Raw genomic sequence first — 24,171 nt, forward strand, 5'->3', positions numbered from 1 at the left:
GTCAGAATGTGGATATTCTGTCTCACATGGCTCAGCATGGCTCCTAATTTTAGAAGATTTCATTAAACATAGACATTCATGTGGAGGTGTGGAGACAGAGGAGCTTCAAGGCATATCAGATTTCAGCTGTAAGCTCTCCCGAAGGCTCCCCGCTCATTAACCTTCCGGAGGTTATCTGCCGCTCACAGCTACAGATAGCACAGACAAAAATAGCCCCTCGTTTCCCCTGAGTACACCCGTAGACTGTATGCTTAATCAATCTGAACATCAATATCGGGCAGAACTGCAACGATTTGTATGTTTGCTGTACAATATGCAAGTACATTTTAGACAAATGTAAGAAGAAAGAGAGGAAGAACTGTGTATGCCCTTTATAATAATTAGCAACACTGCACCTCAGTCTTCAAAAGACTCCACTTATGGCACTGCCTTTGTAGTCACCCAACCCTTTTGTTTTTCCACTTTCTTTTTGAAATTCAAATAGGTGCTCTGTATTTCCATACACCATGGTATTCTATGGCTCTTTGAACATGACAGTAATACAAATCAGTTCGATCTAGATCAGATTCAAAGAAAGGCAGGATTACAGGTTGTAGATCACACAGTGAATAATTAAAAAGAACTAAATCAGCATTGCAAACAAGGTCGGTCAGATTACATTCTATGCCAAATAGCTAAATTCAATCACACCATACTGAACGGTATTTAGTGTAAATGTCCATCATATGTCATAAGTGACCAACATATGTATGTTGGTCACTTGTTGGTGATCTTCATTAATTCATTATTTCATTTTTCATGTCATAAATGGTCAGGTCCGATTTCGGAAAACCCTCAAATCCAAGTCATTCATATTGTGCGATTCCAATTCGAGTCACAAGTCCAGTGAATAGCAACTCAAGTCCGAGTCCAGGACTCGAGTACTCCATCACTGACGGAAACATTTTACCATGTATTGTGTTTGCCTATACAGCCCAGTAATCCTATGGATTTACGTCCATATTGAAAGATTCCACACCTTTTGATTTACATCCAATGCCAATGTTCAGTGCCAATGCAGGAAGAAGTGTCGCCCCTTAATTAGCAAGGCAGACAATATGAGAGTGGATGTTGGGGGGAATCCAATATTTCCATTCCTGTCTGGCAATAGGTTAGATGAAGAATTATTGTGTGGACCATATTAATAAAAACAAAAAGGTAAAAAAAAACACACCAAATGAGAAAATATAATTTGTTTCAATGAGAATCAGAATCTATGTTCTAGAACGGTGTAACAGATCCAATGCTCGTTGGCCAACGAGCATCGGAGCTTCCTTTAATCCATTACACCAATCATCTAAACACACTGCCCCCACACAAACATGACACAGAGAGCTGGTCTAAAATAGGCAAAGTATCCCTTTAAACATTTCGTAGATTTTCTCAGCGGAAATGATTTGTTCTCTTTGCATCTCTATTTGCTGTCTCATGTTTAAAACTAACAAATGTACAAACTGGCATTCAAGCTAAAACAGCAGTAGTGCTTGTCTTATTTCCATGACAACTGGACGATTTAAGTATGTTTCCAATTGGCATTTTCGTGGTTTTGTTTTCCCCCCTTCCATGTCACCTTGTTCCTATAATGTTAATGCATTAACAACAGTGCTGTACCTTTGTTTTACAGGTGGAGGAAGCCTTGAGTGAGGTGGACTTTCAGTTGAAGCTGGATCTTCATTTCACCGACAATGAGCAACAGTAGGTTTTTGAGCAGTTTGGAAATGTGCGTTTGTGTGTGTATGTGCGTGTTTGAGAGGGAGAGAGAGAGAGAGAGAGAGAGAGAGATCACTAGACTTTCTCCTTGTGCAGCTTTTATGCAAGAGTGAGAATGCAAACTAGGCATGAATAAGGGCTATTATGTCTTTTGGCTCATAGCCATCTTTTTAAGCACCTGATCACAACTTCTCTGCTAACAATACATGATGACTGTGATTTGTCTGTTTGCTTGGGACAAATAGAAGAATAAATAGTTAGTTTGCATTAGCATATGGCAAAAGTCAATGCTTTTGTTGGGGAACGGCTCTTGTATGAACCAGCAGCTGCACATCAGTGATGAGTGTTTGTGTGCTTGTACTGTTAATTTCCCATTTTTGCCATACCTGTGTGATTATAGTACTTGTCAACACTACACAGGACTGAGATATGGAGCCCCTTGTCGATATCATAGCATGGGCACTGGTTGCCTTTACTCAGAGTCTGTACTGCTGTAGAATATCTAGGTCTCCTTTTCAATTCAAGTCAAGATTCAGACTCTTTCTCTCTGACTCTATTTCATAGCTCTTAAGGACAATATATACAGAGCCTTAAGAGGACATTGGGGGAAAAAAACTAAATATTTTAGCGTTATCCCGGGAAAGCTGTTGTAAAAAAAGTCAATGTACTTACGGGAAACAATGGAGCGCACACACCAATGGAAGAGGTTCATAATAATTTAATTTTTTATTGGCCTTAAATTTAAAGATTATGAATTAGTGCTTGGCAGTAGGCACCCTATGAACCTCTCCCACAGGTGTGTGAGCTACATTGTTGGGATTGTTTCCATGATGCTGAACTGAGCCAGAAGTATATTGACTTTTTCTTCCTCCCAAACCCGATAAAGTCTTGCAAGAGAACACTAAAGTTTCTCGGGAGAACGCAAAAGTATTTCTTTTTTTGTTTTTGCTCTCCCATGTCCCCTTAGGGGCTCCGTAAATACAGTATAGGCTCAATAATGATGTTAGATTATTGTTCAGCAGTAGTCCACATTCTCAGACATCTTTTAAAGAGTCTGGTAAAACGCAAAGGGCTGCTGCTTTGAGGTGCAGGCTCTCCAGAGTCAGAATAAATAGATATAACATTTCTTTTTAATGTGTGCAATAAACTCCCTTAATATGCATTTTATTAATCTGTTCTCTCTGTAGTTTTGCATCAGCATTGTAGCACGGCAATACAGAGTTTGAGTGATTTTTAGTTGTTTTACAGTGTTTGGATTTATATATTGTTACTTTAAAAACAAACGTATAATATATATTTTGATGCTGTCCATTGGTGAGTGTGTATAACTGGAATAGGCATTAAAAATAGGGAAAGCCTACCAAAAACAAGAATTCTTCAGATTTTTCCTATAAGAGTATGCTGAAGCATTTGTCATTTGTGTATTAGTGTAACTCACTGTCGCTCTTCTTCCATTCCTCAGGCTTGCAGAGATAGCGACTGTCCCGTTGATCAGCAGTCGGACCCTCAGCCTCCACTTCCACCCGCGGAGAGGCCTCCACCACCACGTCCCTGTCATGTTCGACTACTTCCACCTGTCCGTCATTTCTGTCTCCATACATGCTTCACTGGTTGCCTTACATCAGCCACTAATCAGGTAGAGTTCGCAGGGGCATTTTGCAGACCATTTGCAGACGTTGAATTCACAGCAGAAAAACCCTTTTGGTATGATCTGAAAACAGGGATCAACTTAACATAACTAAGCCCTGTCCTCCTTTGTAACTATATGGCACATATCCAGTTTACATTCATAACAGTGGCAGATTTATCACTCAAAATATAACGTTATTTTTAAAACAATGGCTCCTCGATTTCAGACATAGACAGACAAAAGCAGCTTTTCATTTCTAGCTAATGACTTTCTGTTTTGAAAGCTGGTCCTTCCACAAAATCAGTGCCTTTTCAACTTTAAAAATTGGAAAAATATAATTGTTTAAAACAGATTTTTTTCAATACCCATTAAATTAAGACATCTTAACATGACCAACAATTGTGTTGGGCCATCTCAAGTTATTCCATTTATTATTTATATGTATAATTGCTCTGGGATAGTAACAGGACTGATGTTAACTGATGGTAACAGGACTGATGATTTCATGCTAATATGCTAATTTCTAGCTAACAGGTCAAGGTCAGAAAGGCACATGGTATGTAATCTGAAAGGCTATTACTTCTAGATATTGGTAATATCAGGATTAATAAATAATTGTTTATATGTACACTTTAAAAAATGGTAACAGGACTGATGTTGTATGCCAACCCCTCTCTAACAACCCTGCTAAAACATGAAAAATAGGACATTTAAGAAGAGAGAAACTTAACTTTAACAAAACTGTGGATCCACTTCATCTAAATGATGTCACTTCCTTGAAATTATTTCCCTTCTGGTTTGTACCATTATGTTATAGGGGGGTTTTGGTGATAGTAACAGGACTGATATGAAATTAGGGGACAATGATAAAATGATTATATTTCTAAGATAATATATCTGTTTATGTCAAAACATTGCTTAACAATGAGATTACACTTGAAACAATATAAATGTGAAAATTGTATCATTTTACCAACATTTTACAAATGAGAAGTCCTGTTAAAAAAGAACTAACCATAGCGAGGGACAGGCCAAAATCGTCCAAAATCCTTACCCATAGCATATAATATGTGATTTAAATTATTTTAAATTATATTTTATTGGCTTTTACATGGTCTTCTATTGATGCATATGATCTATAGTAACATACATTTTTTTTTATTTCACATTTATTTTGTAAGGGACGCAAAAGGCACCGATTTCGTGGAATGACTATGCAAGCTGGCAGATTTTAACAACTGTAACTAGCTAGCTAGTTAAGCTAAAGCCAGCTCCATGAGTTGGTTGAACACAACTCTCTGGCTGAATAATTAATGTTTCCAGCTGACAAATTTCCATTCTAACCTTACCCTGTTTGCTGCTTAGCTAACATTTATTTCACTTTTTACATTACAAGAGAAAAAGGCTTTTAGGATGTTTAAACTTCTCTGAATTCAATAAAGGGAAGGATAGAGCTAACGTTAGCCTGAACTCTGGTAGCATCCAGGACTGCCTTCGAAATAAAAAAAAAGTTGTTTTTTTTTAAATATAAACTTACAATTACAAGCAAATGTAACCTAATAAGTTAATGATGTGCTTCTTTTAAGCCCTGGAAGTAATGCTTGGTTAGGTTGTGAACTAGTTACACAGACACTGACAAGTGCAGCTTGCGTTTGAGCAGTTAATCACTGTTAAACCCATTCCTTAAGGCTAAAACATAACACCACCTTTCAAACTCTTGGAATTGTGGGTATCACTAGGCCCATGTTTGAATAATAAAACGAGCCGGCTACTTCCGGTTTAGCGCTCCGCTAACTTGTCCTGTGGCTCTTCTAGACTTTCCAAACGTTACCGGACCGAATGGATCAAATCCTAATTGTGAAACGAGTCATTTCACGGGGGTTGTGATTGCTCACGTGACAAACATGGAAATTGTAATTCCACTGTTTGGTCCCTAGGTTGTGTCAAATTGGCTTTAAAGCCTGGGTGGCACACTTCCTGGGGGCCTGGATAGGCCTGCTGTGCCTAGCTATGGCTGCTAATCTATAGTTGGACAATTGCTATTCGTCGGAGGGGTTTAGAAAACAGTCAATTGTAGAATTTGACTTGTAAAGTTTTAGAACTGGCCACACCGGGAAGATGTAGAGTGAAAACCATAATTGCAATCCATAATATCAAGAACAGAAGAACTCGAGTGAATGAGCTGCTAGCACAGCTTTTTCCTCCTTCCTATTAGCTTTGGCAGTCACAATTAAGAGTTGTATCCATAAACTGCTTGAATGGATAGTTTTCCAGACACTTATCTGATTAATTCAGCCGTTAACATCATATACTCAGTGTTAAGCCATGCATTACATAGATTACTGCAGGAACTGATTGATTGGAACAGTAGCAGCTCCCGTCTCTCAGCTTATCTGTCTTCCTTAACGCACACTAATGGTTTGTCCCTGCATGTGTCCCTTCCTGTTCTCTCTGCAGCTTTGCACGTACGGGGAAGGGCTCCTGGCTGGGGAAGGGCTCGCCAGACAGCCCGAGCGACCCATCTGCCATGTCTGTAGAGAACCTTGTGTTCGGAGCTGGCTACTGCAAGCCTGTCATCTCTGAGGTATGTTAACCTTTAGCAGTTCAGCTGCGCTCAAATAGAAAGTTACCGACAGTCAAAGCCCGTTTTGTCTCACAAAGCTAAAAACAAAAAACGCTCAAAATGAGCCAGGATCCGTTCAGTTGGTTGTTTTTCTTTTGTAAGCACGCAGCTAAATGCCAAGCGATGACGTAAATGTGATCTCGGTTTGGGGGACAGAGGCTGATGGATTTAGTTGTGACTTGTTTTGGCGTGTCACCCAGAAGCAATAGGATTCAGCCCAAGAGCCGAGCAGAGAGTCATTCTGATCTGGATTACGGATCCTGGACTGGTCTGCCCCAACGAATCTGCAACTTAACGCTTAAAGACCAGAGGCCAACAGAGATTATTACTGCGCTGCACCGTGGCTTTTTTTTTTTTTATTTATTTATTTTATTTATAAAATCTGATTAACCCACCTGCCCAGGCATGCACAGTAGGCTCTGTTCTTTGCATCTGGAAGTGATAGCAGCTCTCACTGGACATGATGGTGGAGTCTTGTCCCCTCCCTCTCATGCTCTTTGTGCCCATGTACACAGTGTAGTTAAGCTGCACAATTGCATGATGACTGAAATGAGAATCAAATAACTGTTATCATAATGATTAATCACGATTATATATGTCTTACTTTAAAGGAACTAAATGGTGTGAATACGACCCTTTAATCACTTAAACACACTGTTGCTCTCAGAGCAGTATTTGTCAAGTAGCAGTAGCACTTTATTTAGTTTACCAAGCTGCTTGGACAAACTTGGCACATAGTCTGATCTGGTTTGCATTGACTGGTCTGTGACAAGTGATAATTCAGTTTCAGGAAGTGACATTATATTCCAGGTTTTGTCTCTCTGGTTTGGCCAATCCGTTCTGCTCTCCAGAGTACATGCAGTATTAATAGTATCCAGATTGTATTTATATACTTATCGTCACAGTAACCTGTATTTGAACCCCTTTGGAATAAAAAGCTAGTAAGTAGATCATGATCATGACTCCGGTCAAACCACACATTGATGTTTTTTACATTTCGTTTTTTGTACAGATTAAACTAACGAGATAGAACATACTAAGCAGCGAGCTTTAGAGGTGCTGATACGTGTATTTGGTATCTTTAGGAGCCCTGTTTCCAGACTCTATTTTTTTTTATTTAACCTTTATTTATTCAGGGAAGGTTCACTGAGAGGCAGCCTCTCTTTTGCAGGAACGCCTTGATCACATTCACACAGTTCTGCTGGAAGCTGCCCGGTACAACCACACTCTGATCTGCTGGCCACTGAGCAGCTGAGCAGTGGAGCCGTTGGAGGTTAAGGGCCTTGCTCAAGGGCATCTCAGTGGTGGTAATGAGGGAGGGACAAACACTGCTCTTGCACTTTCCCCACCCAGATTTTATCCTGTCGGTCTGGGGATTGAACAGACGACCTCCCGGTCACAAGTTCGCGTCTCGAACCTTCAGGCCACCACTGCCCAAATATATCTATAGCTATGCAAAGCTAAGATAACCTTCTCCAAAACATTTTGCAGCTGTGATCTCCCCAATTCCATATGCATTGCATTAATAGAAAATACAGCATGTTCCAAATCCATACTACAAACCAATTATTATCAAGTTTTGAGTACTGTATGTATGTGGGTTCACAGAGGAAACGCAGGAAAAAAAAGTAGACGTTAACAGAAGACGGAAGCCATTTTGGTCAACGTACGCTATTTTCCCACAATGCATTCTACAAATGAAATGCAGGAGCTGCTCACAGCTTGGAAAAATTTAAATAATAGTTTGACACCTTGATTTAGATCCTGTTAGTATGAAATGTTAGTGGTTTTCTTTGCATGCCAACTGCTGCAACAGTATACTTCTGTATGATGAGCCGTATGTAGTACTCACTGTATAGAATCAGCGTGGAGTATTTAACACATTTGAAATGAAGTGGATGTAGTTTGCGTGCCGATCTTTGAGTACAATAAATGTAAGTCGGCTTGCCAGTGTCAACATACCATACTCAAAACCTGCTTATAATTTACATGTGGTAGCCTGTAGCCTTGAAACATATGGTCCATATGAAAAGAACCTCTTTTTTTTTTTGGACTCTTCTCTGGACTGCATGTCATTTTGCACCTTTTTCATTTCGTAAACCATGGAGCCATTTTCTTCAATCAACATCTCTTATCTATAGTTTTGCTCTTGCGTTTTGCCAATTATTCCAACTTATGTACAGTTGTGAAAGCGTCGGTTTCCATGCATCTCTCGAGTCCCTGCGGACGTCACATTCTACACTTTAAATCTTTATGAGCCATATGAAAAGAACCTCTTTTTTTTTTTGGACTCTTCTCTGGACTGCATGTCATTTTGCACCTTTTTCATTTCGTAAACCATGGAGCCATTTTCTTCAATCAACATCTCTTATCTATAGTTTTGCTCTTGCGTTTTGCCAATTATTCCAACTTATGTACAGTTGTGAAAGCGTCGGTTTCCATGCATCTCTCGAGTCCCTGCGGACGTCACATTCTACACTTTAAATCTTTATGAGCGCCCCCCCCCCCCCCCACATACACACACGTTTTTACTCCCACCCCTGGCTAGGCACTTTAATAAGCTCTGCGTTTAGCCAAGCAGGGGGGTTTCCTTTGATCACAATAATGAGTTCTGCTCGCAAGCACCACGTACCACATAGCTGCAGGTGAAATGTACACCTCCTCCTTCACCTTTATTTATTTTAGATTTTTTTATTTATTTATTTATTTTTTTTATCTGCGGCTACACTACGTTTTCAGCACTTCCCTCTTAACACCACAGCACTTTCTGGAAGAAATAAAAATCCCATTACATTACATTTCCATTGATATCAGCTGTTGCAGCTCAAAAGGAAGGAAAAAATTCCCTCCGTGCAACGGTGGAAGAAGTATTCAGATCCTTTACTTGACAAAAAGTACCAATACTACACTGTTAAAATACTCTGTTAGAAGTAAAAGTCATGCATTATAAACTTAAAGGTCCAGTGTGTAACGTGTTTAGTTGTTCATTATCAAAATCGGTGTTGTCCTTTCACAAACTTGTCCTTTTTCATGAATATTTACCACCACCATCAATTCCAAGTATTCCTACTGGCTTGACATTTTATGTATCGTCGCTTCCCGGCCCCGGCAAGTTAGAAGAAGGAAACATGGAGGACCACACATATTCAAAATCCAAATTTCAGGAACAGGAGTCTTCTTCTTCGCCCAGAAAAAGACAAAGGATATTGAAAAGAGCAAGAGACCGGCTTTTTGAAGCGTGAAGGCTACCGTAGCTGTAATACGTACTTTGAACTGCGTGGTACGAGAGAGTTGATTGCGATATGTGATCTCAACGCTAGATGGGAGAAATTCCCAGGCATTGGATCTTTAAGCAATAGTATGTAAATATCACCAGTAAATGTACTTAAAGTATTAAAAGTAAAAGTACTCGATGCAGAAAAACTGGAAACGATCCAAACAGTTGTGTCAACCAACTAAGTGTTTAATCAGCTAATCGTTTCAGCTGGACTTGTAGGCAGAGCGGTACGGAAAGGACAGAACATTTTCATAGAATTCCTAAATAAAAAAAAAAAAACTCCATTTCATCCCTCCTTCTACTCACTTCTCTTAGTGTCTAAACGTCTAAAGCCAAGCACAGTAGTTTGGTTACTTCTGTTGGTTCAACCAGTGTAGTTCATACAGCAGTGATGAGTCTTTACAGGGTCATATACAGTAGGTACATATAGGACATACAGTACAGTACATTCTCCAACCTCCAATACTGACGCTTCCTCTGGAACAGAGGCTACTGAGGCCCACTCTTCTTCTTCTAGCCTACTTATTTTGTGTGCAAAAATCCTAACTTGTAAAGTAACTAAAGCTGTCAGATGAATGTAGTGGAGTAAAAAGTACAATATTTCTCTCTGAAATGTAGCGGAAGTAGAAGTAGAAAGTGGCATGAAAAGAAAAGACTCAAGTAAAGTACAAGTAGCTCAACATTTGTACTTAAGTGCAGTTCTTGAGTAAATGTACTTAGTTACATTCCACCGCTGCCTGCGTAGCATAAAATGATATTTTGAGAGGAAAATGATGCCGTCGGGAGGCAAACACCTGACAATCTCTGGTCTTTTTGGTGGGAACAAATCATGTCAAATATGCTGTCCCCTGCCAATTTAAAACTTCTCTAACAGCAGCAGTGATTGGACGCTGAGATACCACTGCACAGTGCGACGGGGAACTGCAAAAGCTGCGTCAACAAAAGCATAAATTCTCACGTCAGGTGAAATACAGGACTGAAGGACATCCCGGACATTGTCAGCGCAGTGAGAAACTATGGTTTCAGGATAATGACTAGTTCATACTGAAAAAATAGCTATTTTTCTCTGCCCCTCGCTCGCAGACTGATCCAGGCAGGCCTCTATAAAAAGGTAAAAAGAATTATGAAAGTAAACATTACAGATGTTCCTTCCTGGTTTTGGGTATCCTGCACTGCGGCAATTACAGAGCGCACGCAGGTATGATGATAGGGCCCGAGACTTTACCTGCTAGGGGCAAATTACAGTACATCCCCAGATACTCAGGCACTGCATGCCTTTCAAAGCTCAGAGCCCCACTGGCGCTGCCAAAACATCCCAGACATGAGGAGGTGTCGCTGGGTAGCAGATCAGCGGGCGAGGGCGGTCACTGGTAGGGCTGGGCAATTAATTTTGGTACCACTTTACTTGAAGGTATCTACATAAGAGACACTGTCATGGACACATGAACCCTAACCCTAACCTGGCAGCGTGGTGGCTCAGTGGTTAGCACTTCTGCCTCACAGCAAGAAGGTTCTGGGTTCCAATCCAGGTCGTTCTGGGCCTCTCTGTGTGGAATTTGCATGTTTCGGGTTACCTCCCACCATAAAGACATGCATGCTGGGTAACTACTAGTTGAAAATTAGCCGACTGGCTAACACTGGTGCATTTACAGCAATGTTGATTAATTGTCCTAATCAAAAAATAAATAAATGTAATGACAGAAGTGTTATGTCATAACCGTATATGACTTGTTTATTAGGTTTATGTTCACTCTTATGTAGATGCCTTCAAGTGAAGTGTAACCCGAAATTTCAATCGCGATTACGATTTTTGGCCCGTAATGATTAATCAAAAACAGATTAATCGATTATTTTTGCATATCAGATTTTGCAATTAAACTCTTGTTTTGTCTGGTGCTCTAAATGAAGAAGAAAAACTTTCAAACGGCAAAAGTATTAAGAGATATTTCACAATTCAAGTTGATTTCACTGTTGATTTGTTAAACTGTTTTTTTTTTTTTAAGTTCACATATTTCCAAGCGCGTTTGAAATACTCTTGATTTCAAAATTGACCAAAAAATAAATCGTGATTTTTTTTTTTTCCACTATCGAGCAGCCCTAGTCGCTGGTCACATTCAAGGATCCCTGGCTCCAGATTAGGACAGCTGCTACAATGATAGCTGTTTGGGTAGAATGCTATTAGCTCTTCAGGAAGATAAATGAGAGACATGATTATACAGCCATATCAAGGCTTTGGCAGTTTGGACTCAACCAGTGGTGGAATGTACTGTAACTAAGTACATTTACTTAAGTACAAATTTGAGGTACTTGTACTTTCTTTTCATGCCACTTTCTACTTCTTCGCCGCTACATTCCAGAGAGAAATATTGTCCTTTTTACTCCACTATGTTCATCTGACAGCTTTAGTTAGTAGTTACTTCACACATTAGGATTTTTGCACACAAAACACATGTAAAATATGTTTTATTATGAATGAAACTACCCAACAATATAACGGCCTACATGTCCAGCTGACATGATTAGACCATTAAACACTTAGTTGATTGACAGAACTGTTTGGATCGTTTCCAGTTTCTAAAATGGGAGGATTTTTCTGCATGGAGAAATTTCACTTTTAATACTTTAAGTACATTTTCCTGATGATAGTTACATACTATTACTGAAGTAAGATTTTCAATGCAGGACTTCTATTATTAGGTATTTTTACAGTGTGGTATTAGTAATTTTACTCAAGTAAAGGATCTGATTACTTCTTCCACCACTGGACTCAACACATATTCTAAATTGCAATGGCGGAATCCACTTCATACTTCTAGTGCATTGTTAGGGAGCCATCTACTGGAAACATGGTCCATATTACAGCTTATATTTAGAACACTCAATAGCAGGGGCAGATTGTATTTGAGCTACGGGAATTCTTTCGGATTTTAATGTTACTTATCAAGCCACTTGCTTCCTTCAGCTTTGTACCTCACATGGCATTGTTGAAGGTTTCATTTTATGATTTTAGCTCAACAAATTTGATCTTCAGCTTTTATTTTTTGAAATTAAAGGCTGGATATTTAAAAAAAAAAAAGGGTAGGAAGCAAAAAGCATTTAGCTTCTTCCTACCTTCCTTCCTTTCGGACAAGAGTATTTATTTATTTAGCTCATTCTTGCCTTTTATTTTTCCATAGTGAACTACTTTTGCGTCTTGCATTTTAAGTTCTTTGTTCTATGTCGTCCGAAATAAACTATCCATTCATATACACATCATTTTATATCCACAATTTACTGTTCCTTTTACCCTTTGCGCCCCAGACAAACGTTGAAACAACTTCCGATACTTGTGAACTTTTAAAAGTTCATAGCAGGGGATGCCTTACATCCTCCTCGGGCCACGTCCACGTATTGATCTGCTTTTACGGCTTTGCAGCAAGCTGTGTTTAGGGGCCATTTGTTTTCTAACGTCCTATTTGATCTTCCAAGTAATGACCTTATTCGTTCCTATTCAGACGGCACGCTCCTTTTAACCACCGGGTCAGCGACGAGCCTATACAAGTGTTGCTTCAAGTATACTTGAACTATAAAGGTCAAGTATGCGTACATGTCTGTTATTAAGGCAGGCCATTTGCTGAGAGGTGACTGCTGACCTACATAGCGGCTGACTTTTTCCCGTGTGTCTGTCTCCTTCTCTGCAGGGGAGCTTTTATGTGCCCAGTGAAAACTGCCTGCAGAGAGCTCATACGTGGCACCGGAGGCTCTGTCGCCTCCTGCTGGTCGCACACAGGGGCCTGCACAACTACCACGCTGCACTCATGAAGGAGATCCCACAGCTCCAGCAGACTCCACTAGACTCAGGTGAGCATGGGGGGGGGGAGGAAGCTCTGCAAATAAATATTGCAAACAAAAAAAAAATTATCTTAATGTAAGGTCTATTGAGAGTTAGGGCCTTTCCCATTTCCTAAATTTGTACCTCCTCGACTCCTTGATCCACGATCCTCCGGCTTGTGACCAGAAAATCATTCTCAGTGCGCCATGCTGAAGGACGTCCCGATTCCTAAAATGCACATCGAGGAGTGAGGATCGAGCATCGAGCATCAAGGAGGCTCCTCCGAGGAGCGAAAATCGAGGATACACTGATGTATGTTCAGTATGTATGGTGCTGCTCGCCATATTTAACGGACGTCGCTTTTAATGACGGCTCGGAGGCAGAGATGTCTCGTGTTTGTTAAATGCCCGTCGCCTCGACCCCTCTCTCCTCGAGGCTCTGCCTTGACTCCTCTCTCCTCGAGGCTCTGCCTTGACTCCTCTCTCCTCGAGGCTCTTCCTCGGCTCCAATCTCCTGTGGGCGGGACTAAGACGCGAGGAGGGGAATTGGAATTGAAAGGACCCCCTTGAAAATGAGATGGTACATCTCAAGGGGCTATCCAAAATAAGGAGAGGAGAGGAAATGGGGATGCACAAACTGGGAACTAGGAAAGGCCCTTAGTCTCGCATTGCCAGACCCACGCCTGGTGTGTTCAAACCCGTTGCACTAAGCTCCGCAAATGACTTTTGTTTCCACAGAGGTGCTGCCTGTAGAAGAAACTCTAAATCAGCTTACAATAGAGTTACAGGTATGTTCATTCAACAAACTACATCCACATGTTAAAGTGCCACCTGAAAAACAAGTTTTTCTTTAACAATAAAAGGATTCTAACTTTATTGTTACAGCCCCATTTTTATGATTCTCTGTGGTTGTCTTTTCCGGGTTTTTTTTGTTATCATTTTCAATTTAGAAGTAAAGAAACTTCTTTTTAGCCTACATGCTGTACCATGTATGTAAAACAGTAAATTCTATGCACAGACAAATTTAATGCCTTAACCTAGATGTGTGTGGCTGAAAAAAAGCTATAATTTAATGTTGGCATGCTCACCAACACAGGGTGAATTTGGATGAATTGAAAAAAGGAATTGTGCCGTTTTGTTTTTTTTACTGTAGGACCGTAGATTTCATCTTAGACAATGGTATTAGTTTAAGGGGATGGCTATGATTACAATATATTATTGGTGACTAAACACAGTGTTTTGGTATGTAAGACAGAGGATGGCAATACTTCACGTCCTACTTCATGTCCTGTGATAAGGTCCAGGAATTTTGGACCGCGATGCATGATAACCTATGTCAGATTGCAGGGACCCAGGTTCCATTTAGCTTAAAACTATTGTTCTAGGAGATGGATCAATTCCAAACAGGATGGATAAGCACATAAGAAGCTGGGTCCAGACTAGTCTAATGACAGCCAGACAGATTCTTCAGAGAGGATGGAGGAATGAAGGGGGGCCGTCAATCCACGAGTGCGTTTATGAGATGGCTAGGGTGGCGGCGTTTGAAATTAAGGTCATATAAATGGTTTGCTAGATTGAGTGTTTACACTAGAAAATGGGGAAAGTACTTAAGCTTTCTGGAGGGCCTCTAAGAAGCCGTGTGCTGTGGAAAGGCATATACTGTAATTATATATATATATGGCAAATGGCATATACTGTACTATACTGTAATTTTATCACATACAGTATACATAGTTTTTATGGTTTACGGTTTGTTGTCTATTTTGATATTTTATTGTATTGTCTTGAATATTATGGTTATCATTTCATCGTGTCTTAGTTTTTGTCTAAGGAAGTGGGGATGGCGAGTGTGTGTGTGTGTGTGTGTGTGTGTGGGGGGGGTCAGGGTGGGAATGGATGTGTTCATGTTGTGAGCTGTAGGTTTCATGTTTTGAAAAGACTAGAGAGACTATATTGTTCGTAGGTATAAATACGTTAGCAGAAAACCTGAGGACCCTAGAATAGAATGCTGTATTTTGGGATGCATTGACTCTGATATTATAGGAATCTTATTTCATCTCATCCCTCTCTGTCCCCATCAGCTGCAGGAAGGCCATGAGAGGGTAGCGGAACAGATCAGCAGGGATGTGAGCCAGCTCTGCTCCCAGCTGGCTGCTCTGTGGAGCCGCTTCCTGGAGGCCGCTGTGCTCAACCCACACATCCTCTCTTATCTGGCCCAGGAGCACCACACACTCAGGGTGAGAGTGACACTTCATCAAAGGCATGCTTATACAATGCTCAAACGCCAACATTTTCCTGTGTGTTCTCCGAGCCACAGTCCAGATAGTCTCCGTATTAGAGTTTAGTGATGACCATTTGTGCTGATGGGTTTAAATTTAGCCATTTGTATCCTCAGCACCAACCCTGAAATACAAAAATACTACCGAACAATGAAAATGGTTTCATAACCATTGGTTTGAGCTCTGTAAACAGCTCCTTAAGGCATGTTGTCACCTATTTTCTTAAAGGTCCCATATTTTGATCACTTTCAGATTCATACTTGTATTTTGGGTTTATACTAAAACATGTTTAAATGCTTAAACGTTCCACTTTTTTTAAATTTATTTTTCTAATACTGTTTCTGATATACCTGTATTCACCCTCTGTCTGAAACGCTCCATTTTAGCTGTCTGTCTCTTTAAGCCCCCCTTCCGAAATGCTCAGTCTGCTCTGATTGGTCAGTGTTCCCGGGTCTTTCAAATCTCCGCTCATGGAATCTCACCATCATTACAGCCGGGGACTGACTGTAACGGCACTGTAGCAGCACTTTCTACACACATATACACATACATATATATATATATACATATATATATATATATATATACATATATATATATATATATATATATACACATATATATATATATATATATATATATATATATATATATATATATATATATATATATATATATATATACATATATATATATATATATATATATATCATATATATATATATATATATATATATACATATATATTGGACCACAAAAAGGGTATTAATTTTAATGTCAAAGGTCAGATGTATGACTTAAACTGACCGAACTCTGGAGACTCTGGAGCTCGGAGTGATCTGTGATCTGCAAGCTACATAGGGAATTAGGGAAATGATAAGATGCAATTCTAGTCCTCAGTAGCTTAAACCCAGCTGAGCAAGCTAATATGATTTCCAATTACATTTCTATCCAATCACTGGGCTGTTTCATATGAATATGTGCTTCACAGTGGAGTAGCTCTCAAGGCTCTCACATTCAGTTGTCTGAAAAATAATGAACATGTTTGCTTTGATATTAGATTACCCCAAGGGGATATTGGCATGCCTCCACCCACCAGGGGAGTAAGGATTTCAATTAACACTTATTCTGTAATTATTGCGGGGTGAAAATACACCAGAAAAAGTGTTCCTAGTGATGTGCCTGTCACAGTGGCTGACTTTCAATGATGATGGATTTCTAATTGGAGCTGGAGAATTAAAAAGCTTTTGGATCAAGTCAGAGACCGGAGGAAGTGATTTGAATCCCTCTGTGTGCAGACCTTGAATGTTTGACTCAATGCGACTGACTGTTGGAAAACTGTTTTGTTGTCTTGTTTCTGATAGTCTCGCATTGCCAGACCTATCTCCACAGTGCTGTAGAGTAAGGTCTGGCTACACCACAGATACAATCTGGGATAGAAGAAAAATAGTTGGCATTTCTTCAAACCAATTACAATTGTCTTAGGGGGCACTAAGCTCCGGTGTCTCTGCAAATTAGTCTCGGGAAGGGACTTGTTTTGGTGGAACATTTGCACACATGAAATATGAAATTAAGTTAACTGTTTACACAATACAGTAATGTGAGCTATTTAAATTAGCTGGATACATGGTTAAATCTAATTTGCTCATATCAGCGTATAGCCGTGTTTACTTCGTCCACACCAATCGGTCCCAAAACGTGCCTGTTAATTAGTAAATGCCGTAAACATATTCTTTTAAGTCTTACAATCATTTCCCGAAAGAACATAGCAGGCCTGCCTAATCGCACAATCCAAATTTCCTTTAAAACTTGCCATTTTAAGCATGAAACTTGCTAGCTCAACGTTTGTTGTTGTTTCCAGTAGCGAAGGGATTTTGAGAACGGACAGAGCGGAAGATGAGGGGCAAAGCCTGACATCACGCGCCAGATCAGTCAGGCTTTATCCTGAAAATGTACTTCCGCTGATCCAGACTATGTTTCTGATAACACCCAGGTCAGGAGGTTCTCAGAGGCATACTTCTTCACCGAACACCCTAAAGAGATATCTCTGACTTTTGAAGAAGAACTGTAAGTATCAGACTTCTCTGGGAAAGTATAATTCCTTCTATAAATCAAGAGAAGTGCATTTATGATATTATTCTGCTGATTCAGAATCAACAGACATGGCCAGATAGCTGCAGAAGTGCGAAGCTCAGACTACCTGACCAAGATGCCTCCTTTACCTGTTGAGTGCCTAGACATCGATGGAGACTGGAACAGCCTTCCCATCATCTTTGAGGACAGATATGTGGAGTCTCCTCAAACAGGTAATATAAAAAGTGTGGCTAAAAATATTATCATATTTAAACCTAATCAAAGATTTTTTTCCTTTTCAAGACAAAAGGTGTACTCCAATGTCCTTGTCTTTCCAGAGTCGGTATCACATGTGCCAACCGCTGATGGGCAGACCAACCCACGTCCCGCCATCACTCATGCCGAGATTTTTGAAAACGGCCCGGGAGCCAGATCACCAGCAATACCCCAGGATCCCTTGGACAGTGATGACTGCATGGACCTGCCCACATATGTCTCACTCATGGCAGAGCAGAGTAAGACCAGTACCAACATCAGAAGTACCCAGAACCTCATCCCTACCGCGGACAGTACTGAACCCTCTCTAGCAGAGGAAGAACACTTAAAGGAACCAGACGAAGAACAAGGCCGGGTTGAGGAAAGCTGTAATCTAGGCCCAATGTACATCGCAGTTAAGCCTTGTGATGTGGATCCATGTAGAGGAGAAGCAGTCCAGATTCTCGCCACCAACCACAATCCCCTCACAGTCTCCAATAAGAGCTGTGATGAGTGTCCTGCTCATCAAATAACAGAAAATACCGTCCCACTTTGCGATGCCACAAATGACAGCAATGAAAGAGAGAGTGAAAACAATGAAGAGGAGTCCGATATTGCCATGCCATTAAACCACTCCATGGATGAAGAGAGTGAGGATCTTCCTCTCACCAGCCTACCCGCTGCCTATGGGCATCCAATTATGCCTCCCTTTCCCGGTGATCACAGAAAAGAGATGACTCAACGTGGAGGTCTGGTCGGCTCCAAGATCATGAAGCGCTCCTCCTCAGTTATTTCCGACTCAGGTATCGAGAGCGAGCCCAGCTCGGTGGCCTGGCCCCTGGAGGCCGCACTGCGAGGCCGACCTCCATTAGATTTCTCTAGTGAACGGGAGATCCCACAGCAAATAGTGCGTCGCCACCCGGCCCATCGGAGTTCTCTGGAAGGCCTGCAAATGGAAAGCAACGGCAGTGGAGGTATACAGGCCTCCCTCACCTCTATTAGCTCCCTGCCCTACGAGGAGGACCAGCAGCAGAGGCAGCTCAGCAAACTGACCAAGTCGGTCTCTGCACCGCAGATAAACAGCCCTGAAGACACTGAGGAGGACCATGTGCTGCTCAACCAGGAAACAGATGATCATAGCTTAGTGCAACAACAGGATTCATTGAAGATCAACTGCTCTTCTTTGAACAGCAACCTGGATTTGGAGCAATCTGAATCATCTCTATTAGACCCGAGTTCAATGGAAAATCTTGGCAATATCCTCAAGGAGAATATTAGCTCTGAAAAGTCAAACCCTCCACAGTACCTGTCAGAGACATACAGCACCAAGTCGGTGTTAAGTGGTGTGTCTGATGTGTTGCTTTTACAAGTGTCTGTAGAGAGCCCTCATGTGAAGGAAAGCGCCGTTATTGGCAGCCAAGGGGAGAATATGAACCATCAAACACACATCAGTGGAGTAAGCGCCTCAGTGGAGGATGTGCATCTCGTTGAAACGGAAGCAGTGCCCTGCAGCTGTGGAAACAAACCATGTGTGCATAAAAGTCCAGCAGCTCACGAGAGAATTAACACTGGAGATGAGTGCCTGCGTTTCCATCAGACCGAACTGCTTAGAGTTAGGGACCAGGAGCGTCCGGATCCCTCTCGAACACCTCTTGGGCTTCAACACACCAACGGCCTCCCCAGCAGTACCACCACACAGAGGCCGAGTGACCTTACAGGGCTGATAGCCAATGATATCGCATCACCTGTTGACCTCATTGGGATATTAGCCAGTGAGAAGGAGCCTTTAGACTGCCAGACTAAGCCCTCTAAGATCCCCAACTCCGGGCTGGCCTTCATGAATAAGAAGATGGTGGAGGTGGTGAACATGTCAGTGTCCTGTGCCCCGACCTGCCTGCCATTTTCTTCTGCTCTGAGAGACTCTCCGTCCGTCAGTGGAATGTCCCCTCGCCAAACTACCTCACCTATCACCCATCAGCCCCTGGGCTCCTTTGGTATAATATCCTCGTCTTCGCTCAATCCCCTGAACATGGACGACGAGACCAATGAACGAATGCTAAAGTGAGTTTATGTTTTAGCTCAGCGTGTTAGCAAACGACAAATTGAGCTGTAAATGTGTTTTAAACCCCAATTTAAAAATCACATAGCATGTTATTTCAGCTTCACCATACAGTCTGCTTTGCGAATCAAACTTCATTTGGTCCCTTGAGAAAAGTACTAAAAATGAAGAAATGTATATGTCTACCTTCCTACGTCTATGCATGAATAAGCAGAATGACATTGCCTCTCTAGAACTGCAACCCACACAAGCTTTCTAGCTAGCATTAGCTTTTTAGTAGGCAGAATATCATTGCATCTCTGTGACACTGACTAACAGCCAGGCAGCAGCCTGCTACACACAAAAACAAAAGACAGACTGTGAACTGCAACCCACGTTAGCTTTCTAGCAGGCAGAATGTCATTGCATCACTGTCTACGTAGACAGGCGGTGACATTGACTAATAGCCAGACAGCAGCCTGCCTGCTACACACAATAAAAAAGCCACAGACTGTGTGAAATGCAACCCACACACTACCACTCAAATGTCTGGGGGGGGGGGGAGTGCCAGGGTGGAAAAGATGTTAGCAGACTACATAGCAAAACAGGGGGCCATGCATTTAGTTCAAAAGCCCATTATTACGAAACCCCAATATTTAAAAAACTTCCAATTGGACTGAAAGCCAATAGTCTGATGGCCCGTTATCCCGAAAACCACCTTTTTTTTTTAAACTTAGTTCACAGAAGAGCTGTGAGAGTTAAATATTAGCCGAAATGAAAAGGCAAACAAAGTCATGTTATGATTCATATGTTATCTGTTGAAAATGTAACAGATTTAAGATATATTTAAGAAACTGACATGTTCACCACCTCCACCATCTTCTCAGATAACAAAAATTTTATTTAGTTATGACGTGGTATGACAAAGTAATAAAACTTAGAGGAGCTACTTGTATGGCTAAGGGACTTTTTTTTATACGCTTTGGTTAAAGCTATAGTGTGTAATTTCTGTCGTCCCCATGAGGAATTCTAAGTAATGACAACAAAACTGTCGGCACGTCTACATGATAGAAGCTTGAAGATATCGACATAATCGTGACATGACACTGTCATAACTATGACATGACACAGTCATGAACGTGTCATAAACGTGATAAACAAGTCATATACCTTCATATACCAATACCTTCGAGTAAAGTGTTACCCAATCTTCTAAACATGCTGCCATACTGAGAAATAGAGAGAGAGCTGTGTGGAGCTGATAATCTTAATTAGCTTTTGCATTTGGCAATGGCTTGAATGTAATGGACGTTCATTAATATCAAAAAAGTTATGCACTAAAGCTTTAACTAGAAAGTTGGCAAATGTGAAATGAAATTAATCAAATAAAGAATGCAAGTGATTCACCTCTAAAAGATGCACTTAAAGTGTTATACAAACCTTTCTGTAAAATTACATCTTAGATCAGCATTTCATGTGTATAACTAGGGCTGCATAATTACAGTAATAGCAATTTTATCAAAATCACAGTATGGAGTAGTGCAATATCCAAATCACGGTGGGAGGGTATTTATCAAAGGCAACACATGTGTCAAGCCATTCTGAATTAAGTATTGTGGTGCTGCAGAGAAGTCGCGGCCTACAAATCCTGTCCTACAGACTTTCTTTGTTTGGTACAGATCCTCGCAAAAATCACACTTATGATCATCATTTTTTACTTTTAATATTTTCCATTGAAAATGAGAATAATGATACAAAAATGATCATTCCCTCCAATATCGTGAATCATAATCGCAATATCAGTCAAAAACAATCGCAACTAGGTATTTCCCTCATATCGCACAGCCTTATGTGTAACTAAGATTGTACATTATTTAGTTGTTTTTGCGCATTACTAGAAAGGTGTGTTTCAATTTATTGCTAACATACAGAATATAATCTCTTGTGTTTTGTTTTTTTCTCTCCAGTTTCTACAAAGCCAAAGAGGACCTGCTCAAAGAGCTGAGCTTTGAGGCCAGTTTGTACAGCGATCTTCCTCTCCTGGCATCAGATCTGCCCTACTTCCCGCCTGAGGAGGACGATGAGGAGTTTGATGATGGCATACACCTTGTGGTTTGTGTCCACGGGCTTGATGGTAAGGCTGCATACAGCGGAAGGTTCTGGTTCACTGCAGTCCAATTCCAACCGCAAGAATGTAAAAGCTATTCCTGGCCGGGTTAGCTCAGTTGATAGAGCAGGCGCACATATAGAGGAGAATTACTCCTTGATGCAGCGGCCATGGGTTCAACTCTGACCTGTGGCCCTTTGCTGCATGTCATTCCACTTCTCTCTCCCCTTTCATGTCTTCAGCTGTCCTGTGGAATTAAATGCTTAAAATGTAGGGCTGTGCAATTAATCTTGATTATGATTTTGGCTCCCAATGATCACAAAAACAGAATAATCAAGAAAAACAATTATTTAGCTCATTACGTTTTGCAAGTAAACTCTTATTTTTCTGTTGTGTTCTGAATAAAAAAATAAAGTAAAAAAAGAATTTCACAGTTTGTTTTTTTACTGTCGATTTATTTAACGTTTTCCACTGTTTTTTAAATTCAATAATGGCAACATCTTTCCAATCGTAATCGTGTTAAATTATTGTGATTTCAATATTGACCAAAATAATCGTGATTATATTTTTTTCCATAATCGAGCAACCCTACTAAAATGCCCCCAAAAAAATAATCTTAAAAAAAAAAAAGAATGTAAAAGCTATTAAACGGACACAACTACAGCATACTGTACATCCTTGTTTAATTTTTATTTTAGTGTCCTATTAGCAGGGGCGATTCCAGGATTTTCCAGGATATCTATCTATCTATTTATCTATCTATCTATCCATCCATCCATCCATCCATCCATCCATCCATCCATCCATCCATCCATCCATCCATCCATCCATCCATCCATCCATCCATCCATCCATCCATCCATCCATCCATCCATCCATCCATCCATCCATCCATCCATCCATCCATCCATCCATCCATCCAGAAACTGTGTATAATTTCCTCTTTGCTTTCAGGAAACAGCGCAGACCTTCGTCTGGTGAAGACTTTCATTGAGTTAGGACTGCCAGGGTCCAGGCTCGACTTCCTCATGTCTGAAAGGAACCAGGTAAATTCGTAGATGACATGACGGAGATGGGAGCAAATTGATTACATGTGCTGTACCTGCTGTCACATTTTCTGAAAGTGCTTTTAGGCAATATGTGGAGCGCTGACGGCCGTGCTTTCCTTTTGCCGTTTCCAATGCAGACCGACACGTTTGCAGATTTCGACACCATGACAGACAGGCTGCTGGACGAGATCATTCAGCATATCCAGCTCTACAATCTCACCGTAGGCAGGATAAGGTCAGTCGCGCAGCTTAAATGCTGTGCAACACACACATTACTGACAACTCTGCTTGTGATTGACTTTGATTGATTATTTTGGGGCAGAACATGGGGGCAATCTTTATCTTTAAGTAGCATTTTCTTTGGACGCCAGATGGCAGCAGAGACTGCACATTGATACTTTGACTCAGCATGAATGCTTTGACTCATGAGAATCACTGTTCCATGATAATATATAGACTGTACGAACTTCAAAATGGATAAGCGGCACAAAATGGATGAAAAGCTCTTATCATACAGTGCCAATACGTTGCGGACTTTCACTTGATAGACTGTAGTCCTTTATGCAGCAGTGTGTTGTCTAGTTCCCATCAAATTAAGCTATTCATCTTCCTGCCTAATTGCCCTCGATGTGCCAATTTGTTTTTTTGTTAGAAGTTTTCTAACCCAAGTTTGTTAACTTTCTTTATTGTGGCGTATTCTCTAGAGAGTAAGTATCAAAGACAAAAAAGCATTGGAGTGCCACAACAGCATCTGGCTCTTTCCACATTACTTCTATATTTAGTCTGGGAGGAGACAGATGAAAAGGAGCCGACATGTAAATGAGGGATTTGGGGTAAAGCTGTAACAGTACAGTAATTAAACTAAGTGACAGACATATAGCTTTATGAATCTAATATTTCCCTGTGCTGGGAAGACTATTCATCTATGTGGTATGTGTCCTCTATGTTAGCATCATTAACTTGTCATTGCCTTTGAGAATGTTTAAACATTTAACAAGTTAATGATTTTTTTGTAATTACTAATGTTGTAGACAAAATCTCCAAATAGCCTCAGCTGCAGTGGCGGAATGCAACTAAGTAATTTACTAAGTATTAAAGGTCCCATGACATTGTGGTCCCCTAATACTGTATCTGAAGTCTCTTTTATATAGGCCTTAGTGGTCCCCTAATACTGTATCTGAAGTCTCTTTTATATAGACCTTAGTGGTCCCATAATACTGTATCTGAAGTCTCTTTTATATAGACCTTAGTGGTCCCCTAATACTGTATCTGAAGTCTCTT

The 24,171-nt window shown here is 40.7% G+C and overlaps 2 protein-coding genes across 2 annotated transcripts in view; one reads left to right on the top strand and one right to left on the bottom strand.

Moving 5' to 3' along the window:
- LOC120571509 (collagen alpha-3(IX) chain) overlaps positions 1-3,296 on the bottom strand; it is an 80,281-nt gene extending 76,985 nt beyond the window's left edge. Inside the window, exon 1 of the mRNA XM_039820488.1 lies at positions 3,188-3,296. The gene's annotated coding sequence lies outside the window, so the exon portion shown is untranslated. The remainder of the gene's footprint in view (positions 1-3,187) is intronic.
- The window catches only part of fam135b (family with sequence similarity 135 member B), a 63,660-nt gene that overhangs the window by 34,302 nt on the left and 5,187 nt on the right, over positions 1-24,171 (top strand). Inside the window, exons 5-16 of the mRNA XM_039820487.1 lie at positions 1,664-1,734; positions 3,212-3,385; positions 5,837-5,963; positions 12,960-13,119; positions 13,828-13,877; positions 15,171-15,326; positions 17,362-17,435; positions 17,520-17,674; positions 17,780-19,757; positions 21,702-21,868; positions 22,796-22,887; positions 23,028-23,125. Of these exons, the coding sequence (XP_039676421.1) occupies positions 1,664-1,734; positions 3,212-3,385; positions 5,837-5,963; positions 12,960-13,119; positions 13,828-13,877; positions 15,171-15,326; positions 17,362-17,435; positions 17,520-17,674; positions 17,780-19,757; positions 21,702-21,868; positions 22,796-22,887; positions 23,028-23,125 (3,302 nt within the window). The remainder of the gene's footprint in view (positions 1-1,663; positions 1,735-3,211; positions 3,386-5,836; positions 5,964-12,959; positions 13,120-13,827; positions 13,878-15,170; positions 15,327-17,361; positions 17,436-17,519; positions 17,675-17,779; positions 19,758-21,701; positions 21,869-22,795; positions 22,888-23,027; positions 23,126-24,171) is intronic.

This window comes from Perca fluviatilis, chromosome 13, assembly GCF_010015445.1.
Source record: "Perca fluviatilis chromosome 13, GENO_Pfluv_1.0, whole genome shotgun sequence".
NCBI classification, from domain to species: Eukaryota; Metazoa; Chordata; class Actinopteri; order Perciformes; family Percidae; genus Perca; species Perca fluviatilis.